The sequence below is a fragment of the Bufo gargarizans genome, chromosome 1 (genome assembly GCF_014858855.1).
Source record: "Bufo gargarizans isolate SCDJY-AF-19 chromosome 1, ASM1485885v1, whole genome shotgun sequence".
In the NCBI taxonomy this organism is placed as follows: Eukaryota; Metazoa; Chordata; class Amphibia; order Anura; family Bufonidae; genus Bufo; species Bufo gargarizans.
Window position 1 is genome coordinate 18,040,029 of NC_058080.1, and position 21,969 is coordinate 18,061,997.

Here is a 21,969-nt window from a genome sequence, read left to right on the forward strand (position 1 = left end):
GTGATGCAGTCCATCACAAACCTGAGGCTTGGGAGACGTTGGACCAAGCATACCTCCAAGTCCACTAGAGCATGGTTGCAGATTAAAGGCTGGAACATTTTGAAGTGGCCATCGCAGTCACCAGACTTAAATCCGATTGAGAACCTCTGGTGGGACTTAAAGAAAGCAGTTGCAGCGTGCAAGCCTAAGAATGTGACTGAACTGGAGGCTTTTGCCCATGAAGAATGGGCAAAGATATCTGTAGATCGCTGCAAGACACTTGTGTCAAGCTATGCTTCACATTTAAAAGCTGTTATAACTGGAAAAGGATGTTGTGCTAAGTACTAAGATTGAATGTCACTTGGGGGTTGAATAAAACTGATAATGATGTGAGCACAGAAAAGACATTTGTGGTTATTTCATTATAAATGTTATGTTATATTTGTCTGACTTACAAGTGCCTCTTTGATTTAATTGTAAACAAGATGACTAAAATGATCAAAATCAATGTCCAACTGGTCAAAACACTCAATTTCAGTGGGGGTTGAATAATTCTGAACACAACTGTATATCCTTTCCCAAAGTGCATACCTGGAAACCATGAGTTATAGCAAATTGATTATCAATGAGATTGACAGCTGCTCCACTATCTACAAAAATCTCACAAAAAGTGTTCTTGCTTTCTAGCGCCACCCTGGCAGGTAGGACAAAACGGGAACTACAAGCAAACGGAAAACCTTCAATTTCCGCATCAATCTTGCCAATAGTAACATATGGAACGTTTTTAGAGGATTTTTTTCTTTTTGTTTCTTTATTACTCTCAAAAAATTGCCTGGATCTCCTAGAGGGACAAACATTTGCCAAATGATTTATACCTCCACAACAGAAACAAACCTTCCTATGAGAGCTGAATATTCTATTGTCAGAGGCAAGCAAACCCAGCTGCATGGGCTCCTGCCCAGAAGGGATTGAGAGCGACTGAGACCCCTGTGCACTGAATGAGTCTGCCACACTGTCCTTGAACTGAGTATGACAGGAAGGAGTGATCTCTCCTCTCGCTCTTAGACGCCTGTCAATATGAATGGCCCGAGACATGGCAGAGTCCAAGGAGGTAGGTCTCTCATGAAAGGCAAATGCATCTTTCAATCCCTCTGAAAGACCATGGCAAAATTTACTTTGGAGTGCAGCATCATTCCAACCAGTATCAGCTGCCCATCTCCGAAATTCTGAACAGTATATCTCTGCGGACTGTTTACCCTGGCATAAAAGACGTAGTCTAGACTCAGCCAGAGCAATACGATCCGGATCATCATATATCTGACCAAGGGCTAAAAAAAATTCATCCACTGAACAGAGGGGCCGTGCCCCCACCGGCAGTGAAAAGGCCCAAGACTGAGCGTTATCCCTGAGCAGTTAGATGATGATCCCCACCCTCTGCTCCTTATCACCAGAGGAATGGGGAAGTAGGTGAAAATGGAGTTTGCAAGCCTCTCTAAAACGAACAAAATGCTCACTACCCCGGAGAACGTATCCGGGAGCGAGATCTTAGGCTCAGAACAAACTCCATGAACGCAAGCTGAACCGGTCACCTGAAACTGAGAAACAGTTTTACGGAGATCTGCTACCTCCAATGAAAGACCCTGCATGTGTTCAGTCAAAAGTGAAACCGGATCCATGCTTGAGACGGTTTTGGCGGTTTATAATGTCACAGAAGGTGTACAGAAAACTAGAAGACACAAAATGAAGATCCGACTGACTGGATCCAAAACTAAGGAACCAGAGTGTAAGCCCTGTAACAGACCTGGCTCTCTCCCTTACTGCTCAGCCTATGCAAAAATCTCTATGGTAGATGATTGCATATCCTCGTTCCTCGACTGTATGACACCTGAACACGCTATAATAGTGAGGGGACACGACCACCGGCTCCCTACACTTAATACGGAGGGAGTCAGGGTCACCTAGGATCCAGCAAACAGGAAAACACAAATGAATGAACAAACTTATCTGTAGAAGACTCAGTAGTAGCATCCAGCATGCACACACTCCAGGAAGTTGTATAAACCGCAAAGTGATGCAGTATGGGAAGGGATTTAAAGGGATGCGATCAGTGCAACTACATGACAGCTGAGAGAGGCTAATGAGATGAGAAAACGAAAGCAAAACAAAAGGAACCTCAAGCAGGAGGTTCTGAAGAACGTCTGTCAGAGCTTCTCAGATGTCTGGTGGTGACAGTGACATCCTGTTCTCCTGTAGCGTCCTGTTCTTCTGTAACATCCTGTTCTTCTTTACCATCCTGTTCTTACGTAATGTAATGTTCTCCTGTGAAATCCTGTTGCTCTGCAACATCCTGTTCCTTTGTAACATCCTTTTATTCTATAAAAACCTTTTTTTTTATGTAACATCCTCTTCTTCTGTAACATCCTGTTCTCTTCTAACGTCTTGTTCCTCTGTAACATCCTGTTCTTCTGTACTATACTGTTCTTCTGAAACATCCTGTTATTCTGTAACATACTGTTATCCTATAACATCCTGTTCTTCTGTAACATCCTGTTCTACTTTAACATCCTGTTCTCATGTAACGTCCTGTTATTTTGTAATGTCCTGTTCTTCTTTACCATCCTGTTCTTCTGTAACGTCATGTTCTCATATAACATCCTGTTCCTCTGTAACACCCTGTTAACCACCTCAGCCCCCCTAGCTGAAACACCCATAATGACCAGACCACTTTTTACAATTCTGCACTACACTACTTTCACCGTTTATTGCTCGGTCATGCAACTTACCACCCAAATGAATTTTACCTCCTTTTCTTCTCACTAATAGAGCTTTCATTTGGTGGTATTTTATTGCTGCTAACATTTTAACTTTTTTGTTATTAATCGAAATGTAAAGATTTTTTTGCAAAAAAATGAAATTTTTCACTTTCAGTTGTGATTTAAAAAAAAAAAAACGACATCCATATATAAATTTTTCGCTAAATTTATTGTTCTACATGTCTTTGATAAAAAAAAATGTTTGGGTAAAAAAACAAATGGTTTGGGTAAGTTATAGCGATTACAAACTATGGTACAAAAATGTGAATTTTGAAGCAGCTCTGACTTTCTGAGCACCTGTCATGTTTCCTGAGGTTCTACAATGCCCAGACAGTAGAAAACCCCCACAAATGACCCCATTTCGGAAAGTAGACACCCTAAGGAATTCGCTGATGAGCATAGTGAGTTCATAGAACTTTTTATTTTTAGTCACAAGTTAGCAGAAAATTATGATTTTTTTTTCCTTACAAAGTCTCATATTCCACTAACTTGTGACAAAAGATAAAAACTTCCATGAACTCATTATGCCCATCACGAAATACCTTGGGGTGTCTTCTTTCCAAAATGGGGTGACCTGTGGGGTAGTTATACTGCCCTGGCATTTTAGGGGCCCAAATGCGTGCAAAGTAGTTTGAAATCAAAATCTGTAAAAAATGGCCTGTGAAATCCTAAAGGTGCTCTTTGGAATGTGGGCCCCTTTGCCCACCTAGGCTGCAAAAAAGTGTCACACATGTGGTATCGCCGTACTCAGAAGAAGTTGGGGAATGTGTTTTGGTGTGTCATTTTACATATACCCATGCTAGGTGAGATAAATATCTTGGTCAAATGCCAACTTTGTATAAAAAAATGGGAAAAGTTGTCTTTTGCCGAGAAATTTCTCTCACCCATGTAACATCATGTAACATCATGTTCTCCAATTATATGCTCTTCTTCTGTGACATTCTGTTCTTCTGTAAAGTCCTGTTCTTCTGTAACTTCTTGTTCTTCTGAAATGTCCTGTTCTTCTGTACTATCCTTTTCTACTGAAACATCCTGTTCCTCTGTAACATCCTGTTCTCCAATAACATACAGTTCTCCTGTAACATCCTGTTCTCCTATAACATCATGTTCTTCTTTAATGTCCTGTTCTTCTGTACTATCCTGTTCTTCTTTACCATGCAGTTCTTCTGTAACATCCTGTTCTCCTGTATCATCCTGTTCTTCTGTAAAGGCCTGTTCCTCTGTAACATACTGTTCTTCTGTACCATACTTTTCTTCTTTAAAGTCCTGTTCTTTTGTAACATCCTATTCTCCTGTAACATCCTGTTCTTCTATACCATCCTGCTCTTCTGTGCTGTGCCTCTGTAACATCCTGTTTTTCTGTAACATATTTGTAACATATTGCTCTCCTGTAACATCATGTTCTCCTATAACATCCTGTTCTTCTGTAAGATCCTGTTCCTTTTGTAGCATCCTGTTCTTCTTTAACATTGTGTTCTTCTGTAACGTCCTGTTCTACTATAACGTCCTGTCCTTCTGTACTATCTTGGTCATAAAAATATATGTATGATGTTAAGAAGATGTTTTTATGCTCTTTATATTTATTGAAGCTATGGGTGTCCTGGATACCTGTGTGATTTGTGTGTGTGCTGTGTCCTTAATGTTTGTGTGGACATCAGTACTTGTGCATGGGTTCCTGTCAGTGTGTCTGTAGCAGGTAGGTGTAGTATTGGTTTATCTCACCTACCATATCCATATGCTGTATATGTTTCCCCTCTCTTTGCTCCTTGGCCAGTGAGACTCCCGTTTGTCTGTGTCTAGGAGGAACAGGTCGTCTTACCCTGCTCCTAGTCCAGGGATTTCCTAAGGGCTAGTAGGGACCCTAGGTTCCGGAGTATGAGCCCTCCTACCATCTGGGTTGGCTCATACGGTTAGGAGTCAGGGTCAGAATTTGGGATGCGCTAGGAGGTGACCTGCTCCCTGATCCTGTCGTCCTGGCCTAGCAACTACCCTTATCCTATTGACATTGCACGATTGAGATTTTCCACCATCCTCATCCGTATCAGTACCATCCTGTTCTTCTGTACCATCCTGGTCTTCTGTAAAGTCCTGTTCCTCTGTAACATCATGTTCTACTGTAATATCCTGTTCTTCTGTATCGTCCTGTTCTTCTGTAACATACTGTTCCTCTAAATCATCCTGTTCTTCTGTAACGTCAGGTTTTTCTGTAACATCCTGTTCCTCTGTAGCATCATGTTCTCCTATAACATCCTGTTTTTCTGTAACATCCTGTTCTTATGTACTATCTGTTCTTTTGTACTATCCTATTCTTTTGTAAAGTTCTGTTCCTCCGTAACATCCTGTTCTTCTGTACAATCCTGTTCTTCTTTACCATACAGTTTTTCTGTAACATCCTATTCTCCTGTATCATCCTGTTCTTCTATAGAGGCCTGTTCCTCTGTAACATCCTGTTCTTCTGTAACATCTTGTTATTCTGTACCATCCGGTTCTTTTGTAACATCCTTTTCATTTGTAGCGTCCAGTTCCTCTGTAACATACTGTTCTCCTGTAACATCCTGTTATCCTATAACATCCTGTCCTTCTGTACCATCCTGTTCTTCTTTACCATACAGTTCATCTATAACATCCTGTTCTTCTGTAACATCCTGTTCCTCCGTAACATCCTATTCTCCTGTACCATCCTGTTCTTCTATAAAGTCCTGTTCCTTTGCAACATCTTGTTCTCCTATAACATCCTGTTCTCCTGTACCATCCTGTTCTTCTATACCATCCTGTTCCTCTGTAACATCCTTTTCCTCTGTAACATCCTGTTCTCCTGTAATGTCCTGTTCTCCTGTAATATCCTGTTCTTTTGTACTATTCTGTTCTTCTTTACCATTCTGTTCTTCTGTAATCTCATGTTCTCCTATAACATCCTGTTTCTCTGTAACATCCTTTTTTCCTGTAACATCCTGTTCTCCTATAACATCCTGTTCTTGTATAACATTCTGTTCTCCTGTAACATCCTTTTCCTCTGTAACATCCTGTTTTTCTGTAACATCCTGTTATCCTGTAACATTTTTCTGTAACATTCTGTTCTTCTGTAATATACGGTTCTCCTTTAACCGCCTCCGGACCACCTAACGCAGGATCGCGGTCGAGATAACGTGCTTTGCCGTCCCGCGCATGCGCATCGCGGGCCGACATTTGTTCGAGGGGGGTCACGTCATCAGCTTGCCAGCCAATGATCGTGGCTGGCAAGCTGATGATTTAAAAAAAAAACAATCACAAGCCATCTAACACATTATATTTGTAAATATAATGTGTTAAATGGCTTCCCTGCTCCTCTGCTGGTCCTTTTGGTCGGTTGGTCTCAGCAGAGGAGCAGGCATCACAGTGAGTAGCACCAAACACCACACACTTAGCACTAGATCACCCCCCTGCACCCCAATTAGCCCCTTGATCACCCCTTGATCACCCCTGTCAATCACCAAGTGAAAGGAAAAAAGTGATCAGTGTAAACTCTCACTTTTTTTTCACTGGTATTGACTGTTAGGTTTTAGGGATATTTTAGGCCTTTTGGTTAGGTAGTTAGTGATCGTTTAGCGCCCAGCCCAACGCACCGCAGTCACTTATTCATATCGCTAATCAGCATTTGTACTTTTATAGTATCTGTAAGTGATCAGAACTGATCACAGTCAGATCTATAATAGTATTAGTGTCACCTTAGTTCGCCCTCCACCCAAAACTCAGTGTTTGCCCGATCAGGCCTGATCGGTCGCCCACACGTGCGTTCACCCACACCCGCCCCGCCTCAGTGACCAAAATATAATTTTTTTGATCATTGCACAATAACTTTACAAGCGCTGCGGCGATAAAAAAATCTGTTTTGATATTTTTATCAACTGCAGCGGCCTCCGGTACTTCGCTAGCCTCCCATTTGTAAGACAGGCTTGCTTTTTTTCTTGGGTAGTCTCAGGGAATACCCCTAAATTTAGTAGCCCAAATGTCAAACAGGGGGTATTCTTCTGAAGAACCTACAGGCTTCTTACCCAGTCGGATGAGGAATAGGAACCCTCATCTGATGAATCTAGCGGGTCAGAATATGAACCTGTAGAAAGCAGTGGCAGTCTGACACAAAGTTTGGACGAGGAGGTTGAGGTCCCTGATACCACCAGGCGTACCCGGCCCCGTGTCGCTAGACCACAGGTTGCGCAGGATCCGCTTCAAGGGCAGCAGAGTGGGGCTGGCGCTGTCGGATTACGCGGTGAGGCATACACCAGCAGCGCAGCCCTCTCTGGACCTAGTACTAGCACTAACGTACAACATGGTGAAGTGGCGAGCACCAGAAGGGCAGTTGAAGCTGGTATGGTGGCACGTGCAGTAGTTACCCCGTCGTAGCCACCGCACAGACAGGCCCGTAGACACCCTAGAATCCCTGAGGTGCTGGCAAATCCTGATTGGCAGTCCCCAACTTTAGCCGCACCAGTAGTTCCCCCTTTCACCGCCCAGTCTGGAGTTCGGGTTGAGACAGCTCAGATCGGTTCGGCACTGGGATTTTTTTAGCTGTTCTTGACTGCGGAGCTTTTGGACATAGTCGTGGCAGAAACAAACTGGTATGCCACACAATTTATAACCGCCAACCCGGGAAGCTATTATGCCCAGCCTTTCCGGTGGAAACCTGTCCAAGTTTCCGAAATTAAAACTTTTCTGTGCCTTCTCCTCAACATGGGTCTAACCAAAAAGCATGAATTGTGGTCATATTGGTCCACGAACCCAATTCATCACATGCCCATGTTCTCTGCTGCGATGTCCAGGGCACGATTTGAGGCCATCCTGTGTTTCCTGCACTTTAGCCACAACACCACCTCCCGTCCCAGAGGCCACCCAGCTTTTGACCGGCTCCACAAAATTCGGCCCCTCATAGACCACTTCAACCAGAAATTCGCAGATTTGTATACCCCTGAGTAAAACATCTGCGTAGACGAGTCCCTAATACATTTTACCAGGAGCCTTGGCTTCAAACAATACAGTACATTCCAAGCAAGCGCGCCCGGTATGGGGTCAAATTGTATAAGCTCTGTGAAAGGGCCACAGCCTATACCCACAAATTTCAGATCTATGAGGGAAAAGATCAGACCCTGGAGCCGGTCGGTTGCCCTGACTACCTGGGGAGCAGTGGGAAGACAGTCTGGGACTTGGTGTCACCCTTATTTGGCAAGGGGTACCATCTTTATGTGGACAATTTCTACACAAGTGTGGTCCTCTTCAGGCATTTGTTTCTAGAACAGATTTGCTGCTGTGACACCGCACAAACTAGTCGCGCGGGCTTCCCCCAACGGCTCGTTACCACCCGTCTTGCAAGGGGGGAGAGGGCTGCCTTGTGTAATGAAGAACTGCTCGCGGTGAAATGGAGAGACAAGCGTGACGTTTACATGCTCTCCTCCATTCACGCAGACATGACAATCCAAATTGAGCGAGCAACCAGTGTCATTGAAAAGCCCCTCTCAGTTCACGACTATAACCTTCACATGGGAGGGGTGGACTTCAATGACCAGATGTTGGCTCCCTATTTAGTTTCCCGACGCACCAGACGCTGGTATAAGAAGGTGTCTGTATATTTAATTCAATTGGCTGTGTATAATAGTTTTGTTCTCCACAGTAAGGCTGGGAGAACACGATCCTTCCTCAAATTTCAGGAAGAGATCATCGAGAACCTCCTGTATCCAGGAGGTTCCGTGGCCCCATCCACCAGTGTAGTTAGCCGTCTACACGAGCGACATTTCCCCAATGTCGTTGCTGGTACCTCAACCCAACCGTCACCCCGAAAAAGATGTTGTGTCTGTAGCAGGAGTGGAATAAGGCGTGACACCCGTTATTTCTGTCCTGACTGCCCTGACCACACTGCCCTATGCTTAGTGGAGTGTTTCCGGAAGTACCTCACACAGGAAGACTTAGCATAGGGATTGCATCTCACAGGACAGGTACATAGGGCTATTAGTGCCCATTCACACCACTGCTGCAAACCTCTCCTTTCACCTGGGACAAAGTGCATAATGCACTTCACCACATCTTTGGGTGCTTTGCGCTTTGCACATTGTCCAATGGGGAAGGAGAGGTTTGTCCTAAAAAGGTAAAAAAAAAAAACAAAAGAAAAAAACACTAGTAAACAAAAAAGTTAACGTTCATTTCTAAAAGTTAAATAAAGTTTATATGTTGTGTTCAAATGTTATTATAAAGTTGATAAAATTGCGTTGCGGCCTGTTTTTTTCTTTTTTTTAGTGATTTTTTTACCTTCCAGGTGGACCAACCGATCGACTAGCTGCAGCACTGATGTGCATTCTGACAGAAGCATTGCGCTGCTGTCAGATTACACACAAGTCGGTGTATGCGGCGCTGCAAGACGAGATTTCTCCTCTGCAGTAAAAGATACGTTTGCCGAGGCATATGAGCTGAGGAGGTGGCGGTGTTCATATGCTTTGGCAAACACTTTGAATATAAAAAATAAATAAAATCCCGGCAATGATTTATTCATCTACATCGATTGATGTGAATGGAGAAATCGGATTTGCCAGGGCATACGAGCTAAGTGGGTATGTATGTTGGGCGGAGCTCCTATGTCCTGGTAGACGCCAGAGATTTTTTCATCCACATTGATCGATGTGAATGAAGAAATCTGTGCCGTTCATTTTTTTCTTTCAGCCCAGAGGCTGAACATAAAAAAAAATCTCATTACCTGTATGCTCAATATAAGGAGAATAGCAGAAACTCCTAACGCTGGCCATACATGTAATGATTGCGAAGACCCTCAAATGCCAGGGCAGAACAAACACCCCACAAATGACCCCATTTTGGAAAGAAGACACCCCAAGGTATTCGTTGAGGGGCATATTGAGTCCATGAAAGATTTAAATTTTTGTCCCAAGTTAGCGGAAAGTGAGACTTTGTGAGAAAAAAATATATATATATCAATTTCCGCTAACCTATGCCCAAAAAAAAAATTCTATGAACTCGCCAGGCCCCTCATTGAATACATTGGGGTGTCTTCTTTCCAAAATGGGGTAACATGTGGGGTATTTTTACTGCCCTGGCTTTTTAGGGGCCCTAAAGTGTGAGAAGAAGTCTGGGATCCAAATGTCTAAAAATGCCCTCCTAAAAGGAATTTGGGCACCTTTGCGCATCGAGGCTGCAAAAAAGTGTCACACATCTGGTATCGCCGTACTCAGGAGAAGTTGGGGAATGTGTTTTGGGGAGTCATTTTACATATACCCATGCTGGGTGATATAAATATCTTGGTCAAATGCCACCTTTGTATATGCAAATGGGAAAAGTTGTCTTTTGCTGAAATATTTCTCTCACCCAGCATGGGTGTATGTAAAAAGACACCCCAAAACACATTGCCCTACTTCTTCTGAGTACGGCGATACCAGATGTGTGACACTTTTTTGCAGCCTAGGTGGGCAAAGGGGCCCACATTCCAAAGAGCACCTTTTGGATTTCTCAGGCCATTTTTTACAGATTTTGATTTCAAACTACTTTGCACGCATTTTGGCACCTAAAATGCCAGGGCAGTATAACTACCCCACAAGTGACCCCATTTTGGAAAGAAGACACCCCAAGGTATTTCATGATGGGAATAGTGAGTTCGTGGAAGTTTTTATTTTTTGTCACAAGTTAGTGGAATATGAGACTTTGTAAGGAAAAAAATAAATAAAAAAAATCATCATTTTCCGCTAACTTGTGACAAAAAATAAAAAGTTCTATGAACTCACTATGCCCATCAGCGAATACCTTAGGGTGTCTACTTTCCGAAATGGGTCATTTGTGGGGGTTTTCTACTGTCTGGGCATTGTAGAACCTTAGGAGACAGGTGCTCAGAAAGTCAGAGCTGCTTCAAAAAGCGGAAATTCAAATTTTTGTACCATAGTTTGTAAATGCTATAACTTTTACCCAAACCATTTTTTGTTACCCAAGCATTTTATTTTTTATCAAAGACATGTAGAACAATAAATTTAGCGAAAAATTTATATATGGGTGTCGTTTTTTTTCTTTTAATTTTACAACTGAAAGTGAAAAATGTCATTTTTTTGCAAAAATTTTATTACATTTTGATTAATAACAAAAAAAAGTAAAAATGTCAGCAGCAATGAAATACCACCAAATAAAAAATTATATTAGTGAGAAGAAAAGGAGGTAAAATTCATTTGGGTGGTAAGTTGCATGACCGAGCAATAAACGGTGAAAGTATTGTAGTGCAGAAGTGTAAAAAGTGGCCTGGTCATTAAGGGTCTTTCAGCTAGGGGGGTTGAAGTGGTTAACATCCTGTTCTCCTGTAACATCCTATTCTTCTGTAACGTCCTGTTTTTCTGTACCATCCTGTTCTTTTTTTAATATCCTGTTTTTCTGTAACATCATGTTCTCCTGTAACATCCTGTTCTTTTGTAACATCCTGTTCTTCTGTAACATCCTGTTCTTCTGTGGCGTCCTGTTATTCTGTACAATCCGGTTCTTTTGAAACATCCTTTTCTTCGGTAACGTCCTGTTCCTCTGTAACATACTGTTCTCCTGTAACATACTGTTATCCTATAACATTCTCTTCTTCTGTAACATCATGTTCTCCTGAAACATGATGTTCTTCTGTAACATCCTGTTCTTCTGTATTGTCCCGTTTTTCTATTACGTTATGTTCTTCTGTAACGTTATGTTCTTCTGTACCATCCTTTTCTTCTGTAACATCCTATTTCTCTGTAACGTCCTGTTCTCCTATAACATACTGTTCTTGTGTACCATACTGTTCTTATGTAAAGTCTTGTTCCTCTGGAACATCCTGTTTACTTGTAATGTTCTGTTCTTCTGCAAAGTCCTGTTCCTTCGCAACATCCTGTTCTTCTATAACGGCCTGTTCTACTGTAATGTCTTTTTCCTCTGTAACATTGTGTTCTTTTGTTGCATACTGTTATCCTATAAAATCCCGTTCTTCTGTAACATCCTGTTCTTCTATAACATAAGGTTCTCCTTTAACATCCTGTTCTCCTATAACATCCTGTTCTCCTGTACCATCCTATTCTTCTTTACCATCCTGTTCTTCTGTAACATCATGTTCTCCTATAATTTCCTGTTCGTCTGTAACATCCTGTTCTCCTGTAACATCCTGTTTCTATATAACATCCTGTTTTCCTGTAACATCCTGTTCTCCTGTAACATCCTGCTCTCCTGTAACATCCTGTTCTTGCATAACATTCTGTTCTCCTGTAACATCCTTTTCCTCTGTAACATCCTGTTTTTATGTAACATCCTGTTATCCTGTAACATCACGTTCTACTGTAACATCCTGTTCTTCTGTAATATACGGTTCTCCTTTAACATCCTGTTCTCCTGTAACATCCTGTTCTCATGTAACATCCTATTCTTCTGTAACGTCCTGTTCTTCTGTACCATCCTGTTCTTTTTTAATATCCTGTTCTTCTGTAACATCATGTTCTCCTATAACATCCTGTTCCACTGTGACAACCTCTTATCCTGTAACATCATGTTATCCTACAACATCCTGTTCTTCTGTAACGTCCTGTTCTTCTGTAACGTCTTGTTCCTCTGTACCATCCTCTTCTTCTATACCATGCTGTTCTTCTATAACGTCCTGTTCTTCTGTAACGTCTTATTCTTCTATAACGTCCTGTTCTTTTGTAACATCCTGTTCTTCTGTAACATCCTGTTCTTCTGTAGCGTCCTGTTATTCTGTACCATCCGGTTCTTTTGTAGCATCCCTTTCTTCTGTAACGTCCTGTTCCTCTGTAACATACTGTTCCCCTGTAACATCCTGTTATCCTATAACAGTCTGTTCTTCTGTAACATCATGTTCTCCTATAACATACTGTTCTTTTGTAACATCCTGTTCTTCTATAACGTCCTGTTCTTCTATTACGTCATGTTTTTTGTAACGTCATGTTCTTCTGTATCATCCTTTTCTTCTGTAACGTCCTATTTCTTTATAACGTCCTGTTCTCCCATGACATCCTGTTCTTGTGTACCATACTGTTCTTCTGTAAAGTATTGTTCCTCTGTAACATCCTATTCTCCTCTAATGTCCTGTTCTTCTGCAAAGTCCGGTTCCTCCGTAACATCCTGTTCTTCTATAACGGCCTGTTCTACTGTAACGTCTTTTTCCTCTGTAACATCCTGTTTTTCTGCTCCATCCTGTTCGTCTATAACATCCTATTCCTCTGTAACATCCTGTTCTTTTGATCCATCTTGTTATCCTATAACATCCCGTTCTACTGTAACATCCTGTTCTTCTCTAACATAAGGTTCTCCTGTAATATCCTGTTTTCCTATAACATCATGTTCTCCTGTAACATCCTGTTCTTCTGTACCATCCTGTTCTTCTTTACCATCCTGTTCTTCTGTAACATCATGTTCCCCTATAACATCCTGTTCCTCTGTAACATCCTGTTCTTCTGTAACATCATGTTCCCCTATAACATCCTGTTCCTCTGAAACATCCTGTTCTCCTATAACATCCTGTTCTTCTGTAGCATCCTGTTCTCCTTTAACGGCTTGTTCCTCTGTAACATACTGTTATCCTATAAATGCCTGATCTTCTTTAACATCCTGTTCTCCTATAACATACTGTTCCTCTATAACATTATGTTCTTCTGTAACGTCCTGTTCTTTAGTGACATCCTATTCTTCTACAACATCCTATTCTTCTGTAACGTCCAGTTCTTCTGTACCATCCAGCTTTTCTGTACCATCCTTTTCTTCTGTAACGTCCAGTTCCTCTGTAACATTCTGTTCTCCTATAACATCCTGTTCTTCTGTAAAGTCCTATTCCTATGTACCATCCTGTTCTTATGTACCATCCTGTTCTTCTGTAAAGTCCTATTACTCTGTAACATCCTGTTCTTCTATAACATCCTGTTCTTCTGTAACGTTGTGTTCCTCTGTAACGTCCTGTTCTTCTGTAACGTCTTATTATTCTGTACCATCCGGATCTTTTGTAACATCCTTTTCTTTTGTAGCGTCCTGTTCCTCTGTAACATACTGTTCTCCTGTAACATCCTGTTATCCTATTACATCCTGTCCTTCTGTACCATCCTGTTCTTCTTTACCATACAGTTCTTCTGTATAGGGATGAGTGAACTCGAACTGTATAGTTCGGGTTCGTACCGAATTTTGGGGTGTCCGTGACACATACCCGAACCCGGACATTTTCGTAAAAGTCCGGGTTCGGTGTTCGTCGCTTTCTTGGCGCTTTTGTGACGCTTTCTTGGCGCTTTTTGAAAGGCTGCAAAGCAGCCAATCAACAAGCGTCATACTACTTCCCCCAAGAGGCCATCACAGCCATGCCTACTATTGGCATGGCTGTGATTGGCCAGAGCACCATGTGACCCAGCCTCTATTTAAGCTGGAGTCACATAGCGCCGCCCATCACTCTGCTCTGATTAGCGTAGGGAGAGGTTGCGGCTGCGACAGTAGGGCGAGATTAGGCAGATTAACTCCTCCAAAGGACTTGATTATTGATCGATCTGCAGCTGTGGGTCATTGTGCTGCTGATACTCAATTGCTCACTGTTTTTAGGCTGCCCAGACCGTTTGTCAGTCACTTTTTTCTGGGGTGATCGGCGGCCATTTTGTGTCTTGTGGTGCGCCAGCACAAGCTGCGACCAAGTGCATTTAACCCTCAATGGTGTGGTTGTTTTTTGGCTAAAGCCTACATCAGGGTGAAGCTGTCACACCAAGTGCATTTAACCAGCAATAGTCTGTTCATTTTCTGGCCATATACTACATCAGGGGCAGGCTGCGCCTGTCACCAAGTGTATTTAACCCTCAGTAGTGTGGTTGGTCAAGCTGTCACACCAAGTGCATTTAACCAGCAATAGTGTGGTTATTTTTTGGCCATATTCCAGTCTAATTCTGTCAGTAAATCTATACCTGTCAACCAGCGCCTAAATACTAGGCCTCAAATTTATATCCCGCTAAATCTGTCGTTACTGCTGTACTGTTGTGGCTGGGCAAGTTATTTAGTGTCCGTCAAAGCACATTTTTTGTTCTGGGTTGAAATACAATTCCCAATTTAGCAATTTCCTAATTTAGTGGTTTCTGCTGTATCAGAGCTATTTGAAATCTATCCCTAAAAGGGTATATAATATTCAAGGTGCACATAGGGTCATTCAGAATAACTTCACACACACGCTACTGTGCATTTCCAAGTCTAATTCCGTCAGTAAATCTATACCTGTCACCCAGCGCCTAAATACTAGGCCTCAAATTTATATCCCGCTAAATCTGTCAATACTGCTGTACTGTTCTGGCTGGGCAAGTTATTTAGTGTCCGTCAAAGCACATTTTTTGTTCTGGGTTGAAATACAATTCCCAATTTAGCAATTTCCTAATTTAGTGGTTTCTGCTGTATCAGAGCTATTTGAAATCTATTCCTAAAAGGGTATATAATATTCAAGGTGCACATAGGGTCATTCAGAATAACTTCACACACACGCTACTGTGCATTTCCAAGTCTAATTCTGTCAGTAAATCTATACCTGTCACCTATCGCCTAAATACTAGGCCTCAAATTTATATCCCGCTAAATCTGTCGTTACTGCTGTACTGTTCTGGCTGGGCAAGTTATTTAGTGTCCGTCAAAGCACATTTTTTGTTCTGGGTTGAAATACAATTCCCAATTTAGCAATTTCCTAATTTAGTGGTTTCTGCTGTATCAGAGCTATTTGAAATCTATCCCTAAAAGGGTATATAATATTCAAGGTGCACATAGGGTCATTCAGAATAACTTCACACACACGCTACTGTGCATTTCCAAGTCTAATTCTGTCAGTAAATCTATACCTGTCACCCAGCGCCTAAATACTAGGCCTCAAATTTATATCCCGCTAAATCTGTCGTTACTGCTGTACTGTTCTGGCTGGGCAAGTTATTTAGTGTCCGTCAAAGCACATTTTTTGTTCTGGGTTGAAATACAATTCCCAATTTAGCAATTTCCTAATTTAGTGGTTTCTGCTGTATCAGAGCTATTTGAAATCTATCCCTAAAAGGGTATATAATATTCAAGGTGCACATAGGGTCATTCAGAATAACTTCACACACACGCTACTGTGCATTTCCAATTCTAATTCTGTCAGTAAATCTATACCTGTCACCCAGCGCCTAAATACTAGGCCTCAAATTTATATCCCGCTAAATCTGTCGTTACTGCTGTACTGTTCTGGCTGGGCAAGTTATTTAGTGTCCGTCAAAGCACATTTTTTGTTCTGGGTTGAAATACAATTCCCAATTTAGCAATTTCCTAATTTAGTGGTTTCTGCTGTATCAGAGCTATTTGAAATCTATTGCTAAAAGGGTATATAATATTCAAGGTGCACATAGGGTCATTCAGAATAACTTCACACACACGCTACTGTGCATTTCCAAGTCTAATTCTGTCAGTAAATCTATACCTGTCACCCAGCGACCAAATACTAGGCCTCAAATTTATATCTCGCTAAATCTGTCGTTACTGCTGTACTGTTCAGGCTGGGCAAGTTATTTAGTGTCCGTCAAAGCACATTTTTTGTTCTGGGTTAAAATACAATTCCCAATTTAGCAATTTCCTAATTTAGTGGTTTCTGCTGTATCAGAACTATTTGAAATCTATCCCTAAAAGGGTATATAATATTCAAGGTTCACATAGGGTCATTCAAAATAACTTCACACACACGCTACTGTGCATTTCCAAGTCTAATTCCGTCAGTAAATCTATACCTGTCACCCAGCGCCTAAATACTAGGCCTCAAATTTATATCCCGCTAAATCTGTCGTTACTGCTGTACTGTTGTGGCTGGGCAAGTTATTTAGTGTCCGTCAAAGCAAATTTTTTGTTCTGGGTTGAAATACAATTCCCAATTTAGCAATTTCCTAATTTAGTGGTTTCTGCTGTATCAGAGCTATTTGAAATCTATCCCTAAAAGGGTATATAATATTCAAGGTGCACATAGGGTCATTCAGAATAACTTCACACACACGCTACTGTGCATTTCCAAGTCTAATTCTGTCAGTAAATCTATACCTGTCACCCAGCGCCTAAATACTAGGCCTCAAATTTATATCCCGCTAAATCTGTCGTTACTGCTGTACTGTTCTGGCTGGGCAAGTTATTTAGTGTCCGTCAAAGCACATTTTTTGTTCTGGGTTGAAATACAATTCCCAATTTAGCAATTTCCTAATTTAGTGGTTTCTGCTGTATCAGAGCTATTTGAAATCTATCCCTAAAAGGGTATATAATATTCAAGGTGCACATAGGGTCATTCAGAATAACTTCACACACACGCTACTGTGCATTTCCAATTCTAATTCTGTCAGTAAATCTATACCTGTCACCCAGCGCCTAAATACTAGGCCTCAAATTTATATCCCGCTAAATCTGTCGTTACTGCTGTACTGTTCTGGCTGGGCAAGTTATTTAGTGTCCGTCAAAGCACATTTTTTGTTCTGGGTTGAAATACAATTCCCAATTTAGCAATTTCCTAATTTAGTGGTTTCTGCTGTATCAGAGCTATTTGAAATCTATTGCTAAAAGGGTATATAATATTCAAGGTGCACATAGGGTCATTCAGAATAACTTCACACACACGCTACTTTGCATTTCCAAGTCTAATTCTGTCAGTAAATCTATACCTGTCACCCAACGACCAAATACTAGGCCTCAAATTTATATCTCGCTAAATCTGTCGTTACTGCTGTACTGTTCAGGCTGGGCAAGTTATTTAGTGTCCGTCAAAGCACATTTTTTGTTCTGGGTTAAAATACAATTCCCAATTTAGCAATTTCCTAATTTAGTGGTTTCTGCTGTATCAGAACTATTTGAAATCTATCCCTAAAAGGGTATATAATATTCAAGGTTCACATAGGGTCATTCAAAATAACTTCACACACACGCTACTGTGCATTTCCAAGTCTAATTCCGTCAGTAAATCTATACCTGTCACCCAGCGCCTAAATACTAGGCCTCAAATTTATATCCCGCTAAATCTGTCGTTACTGCTGTACTGTTGTGGCTGGGCAAGTTATATAGTGTCCGTCAAAGCAAATTTTTTGTTCTGGGTTGAAATACAATTCCCAATTTAGCAATTTCCTAATTTAGTGGTTTCTGCTGTATCAGAGCTATTTGAAATCTATCCCTAAAAGGGTATATAATATTCAAGGTGCACATTGGGTCATTTAGAATAACTTCACACACACGCTACTGTGCATTTCCAAGTCTAATTCTGTCAGTAAATCTATACCTGTCACCCAGCGCCTAAATACTAGGCCTCAAATTTATATCCCGCTAAATCTGTCGTTACTGCTGTACTGTTGTGGCTGGGCAAGTTATTTAGTGTCCGTCAAAGCACATTTTTTGTTCTGGGTTGAAAAACAATTCCCAATTTAGCAATTTCCTAATTTAGTGGTTTCTGCTGTATCAGAGCTATTTGAAATCTATTCCTAAAAGGGTATATAATATTCAAGGTGCACATAGGGTCATTCAGAATAACTTCACACACACGCTACTGTGCATTTCCAAGTCTAATTCTGTCAGTAAATCTATACCTGTCACCCATCGCCTAAATACTAGGCCTCAAATTTATATCCCGCTAAATCTGTCATTACTGCTGTACTGTTCTGGCTGGGCAAGTTATTTAGTGTCCGTCAAAGCACATTTTTTGTTCTGGGTTGAAATACAATTCCCAATTTAGCAATTTCCTAATTTAGTGGTTTCTGCTGTATCAGAGCTATTTGAAATCTATCCCTAAAAGGGTATATAATATTCAAGGTGCACATAGGGTCATTCAGAATAACTTCACACACACGCTACTGTGCATTTCCAAGTCTAATTCCGTCAGTAAATCTATACCTGTCACCCAGCGCCTAAATACTAGGCCTCAAATTTATATCCCGCTAAATCTGTCGTTACTGCTGTACTGTTGTGGCTGGGCAAGTTATTTAGTGTCCGTCAAAGCACATTTTTTGTTCTGGGTTATAATACAATTCCCAATTTAGCAATTTCCTAATTTAGTGGTTTCTGCTGTATCAGAGCTATTTGAAATCTATCCCTAAAAGGGTATATAATATTCAAGGTGCACATAGGGTCATTCAGAATAACTTCACACACACGCTACTGTGCATTTCCAAGTCTAATTTCGTCAGTAAATCTATACCTGTCACCCAGCGCCTAAATACTAGGCCTCAAATTTATATCCCGCTAAATCTGTCGTTACTGCTGTACTGTTCTGGCTGGGCAAGTTATTTATTGTCCGTCAAAGCACATTTTTTATTCTGGTTTGAAATACAATTCCCAATTTAGCAATTTCCTAATTTAGTGGTTTCTGCTGTATCAGAGCTATTTGAAATCTATCCCTAAAAGGGTATATAATATTCAAGGTGCACATAGGGTCATTCAGAATAACTTCACACACACGCTACTGTGCATTTCCAAGTCTAATTCCGTCAGTAAATCTATACCTGTCACCCAGCGCCTAAATACTAGGCCTCAAATTTATATCCAGCTAAATCTGTCGTTACTGCTGTACTGTTATGGCTGGGCAAGTTATTTAGTGTCCGTCAAAGCACATTTTTTGTTCTGGGTTGAAATACAATTCCCAATTTAGCAATTTCCTAATTTAGTGGTTTCTGCTGTATCAGAGCTATTTGAAATCTATCACTAAAAGGGTATATAATATTCAAGGTGCACATAGGGTCATTCAGAATAACTTCACACACACGCTACTGTGCATTTCCAAGTCTAATTCCGTCAGTAAATCTATACCTGTCACCCAGCGCCTAAATACTAGGCCTCAAATTTATATCCCCCTAAATCTGTCGTTACTGCTGTACTGTTGTGGCTGGGCAAGTTATTTAGTGTCCGTCAAAGCACATTTTTTGTTCTGGGTTATAATACAATTCCCAATTTAGCAATTTCCTAATTTAGTGGTTTCTGCTGTATCAGAGCTATTTGAAATCTATCCCTAAAAGGGTATAAAATATTCAAGGTGCACATAGGGTCATTCAGAATAACTTCACACACACGCTACTGTGCATTTCCAAGTCTAATTTCGTCAGTAAATCTATACCTGTCACCCAGCGCCTAAATACTAGGCCTCAAATTTATATCCCGCTAAATCTGTCGTTACTGCTGTACTGTTCTGGCTGGGCAAGTTATTTATTGTCCGTCAAAGCACATTTTTTGTTCTGGGTTGAAATACAATTCCCAATTTAGCAATTTCCTAATTTAGTGGTTTCTGCTGTATCAGAGCTATTTGAAATCTATCCCTAAAAGGGTATATAATATTCAAGGTGCACATTGGGTCATTCAGAATAACTTCACACACACGCTACTGTGCATTTCCAAGTCTAATTCTGTCAGTAAATCTATACCTGTCACCCAGCGCCTAAATACTAGGCCTCAAATTTATATCCCGCTAAATCTGTCGTTACTGCTGTACTGTTGTGGCTGGGCAATTTTTTTTTAGTATCCGTCAAAGCACATTTTTTGTTCTGGGTTGAAATACAATTCCCAATTTAGCAATTTCCTAATTTAGTGGTTTCTGCTGTATCAGAGCTATTTGAAATCTATCCCTAAAAGGGTATATAATATTCAAGGTGCACATAGGGTCATTCAGAATAACTTCACACACACGCTACTGTGCATTTCCAAGTCTAATTCCGTCAGTAAATCTATACCTGTCACCCAGCGCCTAAATACTAGGCCTCAAATTTATATCCCCCTAAATCTGTCGTTACTGCTGTACTGTTGTGGCTGGGCAAGTTATTTAGTGTCCGTCAAAGCACATTTTTTGTTCTGGGTTATAATACAATTCCCAATTTAGCAATTTCCTAATTTAGTGGTTTCTGCTGTATCAGAGCTATTTGAAATCTATCCCTAAAAGGGTATATAATATTCAAGGTGCACATAGGGTCATTCAGAATAACTTCACACACACGCTACTGTGCATTTCCAAGTCTAATTTCGTCAGTAAATCTATACCTGTCACCCAGCGCCTAAATACTAGGCCTCAAATTTATATCCCGCTAAATCTGTCGTTACTGCTGTACTGTTGTGGCTGGGCAAGTTATTTAGTGTCCGTCAAAGCACATTTTTTGTTCTGGGTTGAAATACAATTCCCAATTTAGCAATTTCCTAATTTAGTGGTTTCTGCTGTATCAGAGCTATTTGAAATCTATCCCTAAAAGGGTATATAATATTCAAGGTGCACATAGGGTCATTCAGAATAACTTCACACACACGCTACTGTGCATTTCCAAGTCTAATTTCGTCAGTAAATCTATACCTGTCACCCAGCGCCTAAATACTAGGCCTCAAATTTATATCCCGCTAAATCTGTCGTTACTGCTGTACTGTTGTGGCTGGGCAAGTTATTTATTGTCCGTCAAAGCACATTTTTTGTTCTGGGTTGAAATACAATTCCCAATTTAGCAATTTCCTAATTTAGTGGTTTCTGCTGTATCAGAGCTATTTGAAATCTATCCCTAAAAGGGTATATAATATTCAAGGTGCACATAGGGTCATTCAGAATAACTTCACACACACGCTACTGTGCATTTCCAAGTCTAATTCCGTCAGTAAATCTATACCTGTCACCCAGCGCCTAAATACTAGGCCTCAAATTTATATTCCGCTAAATCTGTCGTTACTGCTGTACTGTTGGGGCTAGGCAAGTTATTTAGTGTCCGTCAAAGCACATTTTTTGTTCTGGGTTGAAATACAATTCCCAATTTAGCAATTTCCTAATTTAGTGGTTTCTGCTGTTTTAGAGCTATTTGAAATCTATCCCTAAAAGGGTATATAATATTCAAGGTGCACATAGGGTCATTCAGAATAACTTCACACACACGCTACTGTGCATTTCCAAGTCTAATTCCGTCAGTAAATCTATACCTGTCACCCAGCGCCTAAATACTAGGCCTCAAATTTATATCCCGCTAAATCTGTCGTTACTGCTGTACTGTTGTGGCTGGGCAAGTTATTTAGTGTCCGTCAAAGTACATTTTTTGTTCTGGGTAGAAATACAATTCCCAATTTAGCAATTTCCTAATTTAGTGGTTTCTGCTGTATCAGAGCTATTTGAAATCTATCCCTAAAAGGGTATATAATATTCAAGGTGCACATAGGGTCATTCAGAATAACTTCACACACATGCTACTGTGCATTT

The 21,969-nt window shown here is 40.8% G+C and overlaps 1 protein-coding gene across 1 annotated transcript in view; it reads right to left on the reverse strand.

Annotated features, from left to right (window-relative positions):
- Positions 1–3,686: 3,686 nt before the first annotated feature.
- Positions 3,687–21,969, reverse strand: part of LOC122921950 (glutamic acid-rich protein-like) — a 29,396-nt gene continuing 11,113 nt past the window's right edge. Inside the window, exons 5-9 of the mRNA XM_044272333.1 lie at positions 13,502–13,595; positions 13,160–13,333; positions 5,668–5,823; positions 4,841–5,050; positions 3,687–3,955 (exon numbers count right to left, since the gene is read on the reverse strand). Coding sequence (XP_044128268.1) covers positions 3,687–3,955; positions 4,841–5,050; positions 5,668–5,823; positions 13,160–13,333; positions 13,502–13,595 — 903 coding nt within the window. The remainder of the gene's footprint in view (positions 3,956–4,840; positions 5,051–5,667; positions 5,824–13,159; positions 13,334–13,501; positions 13,596–21,969) is intronic.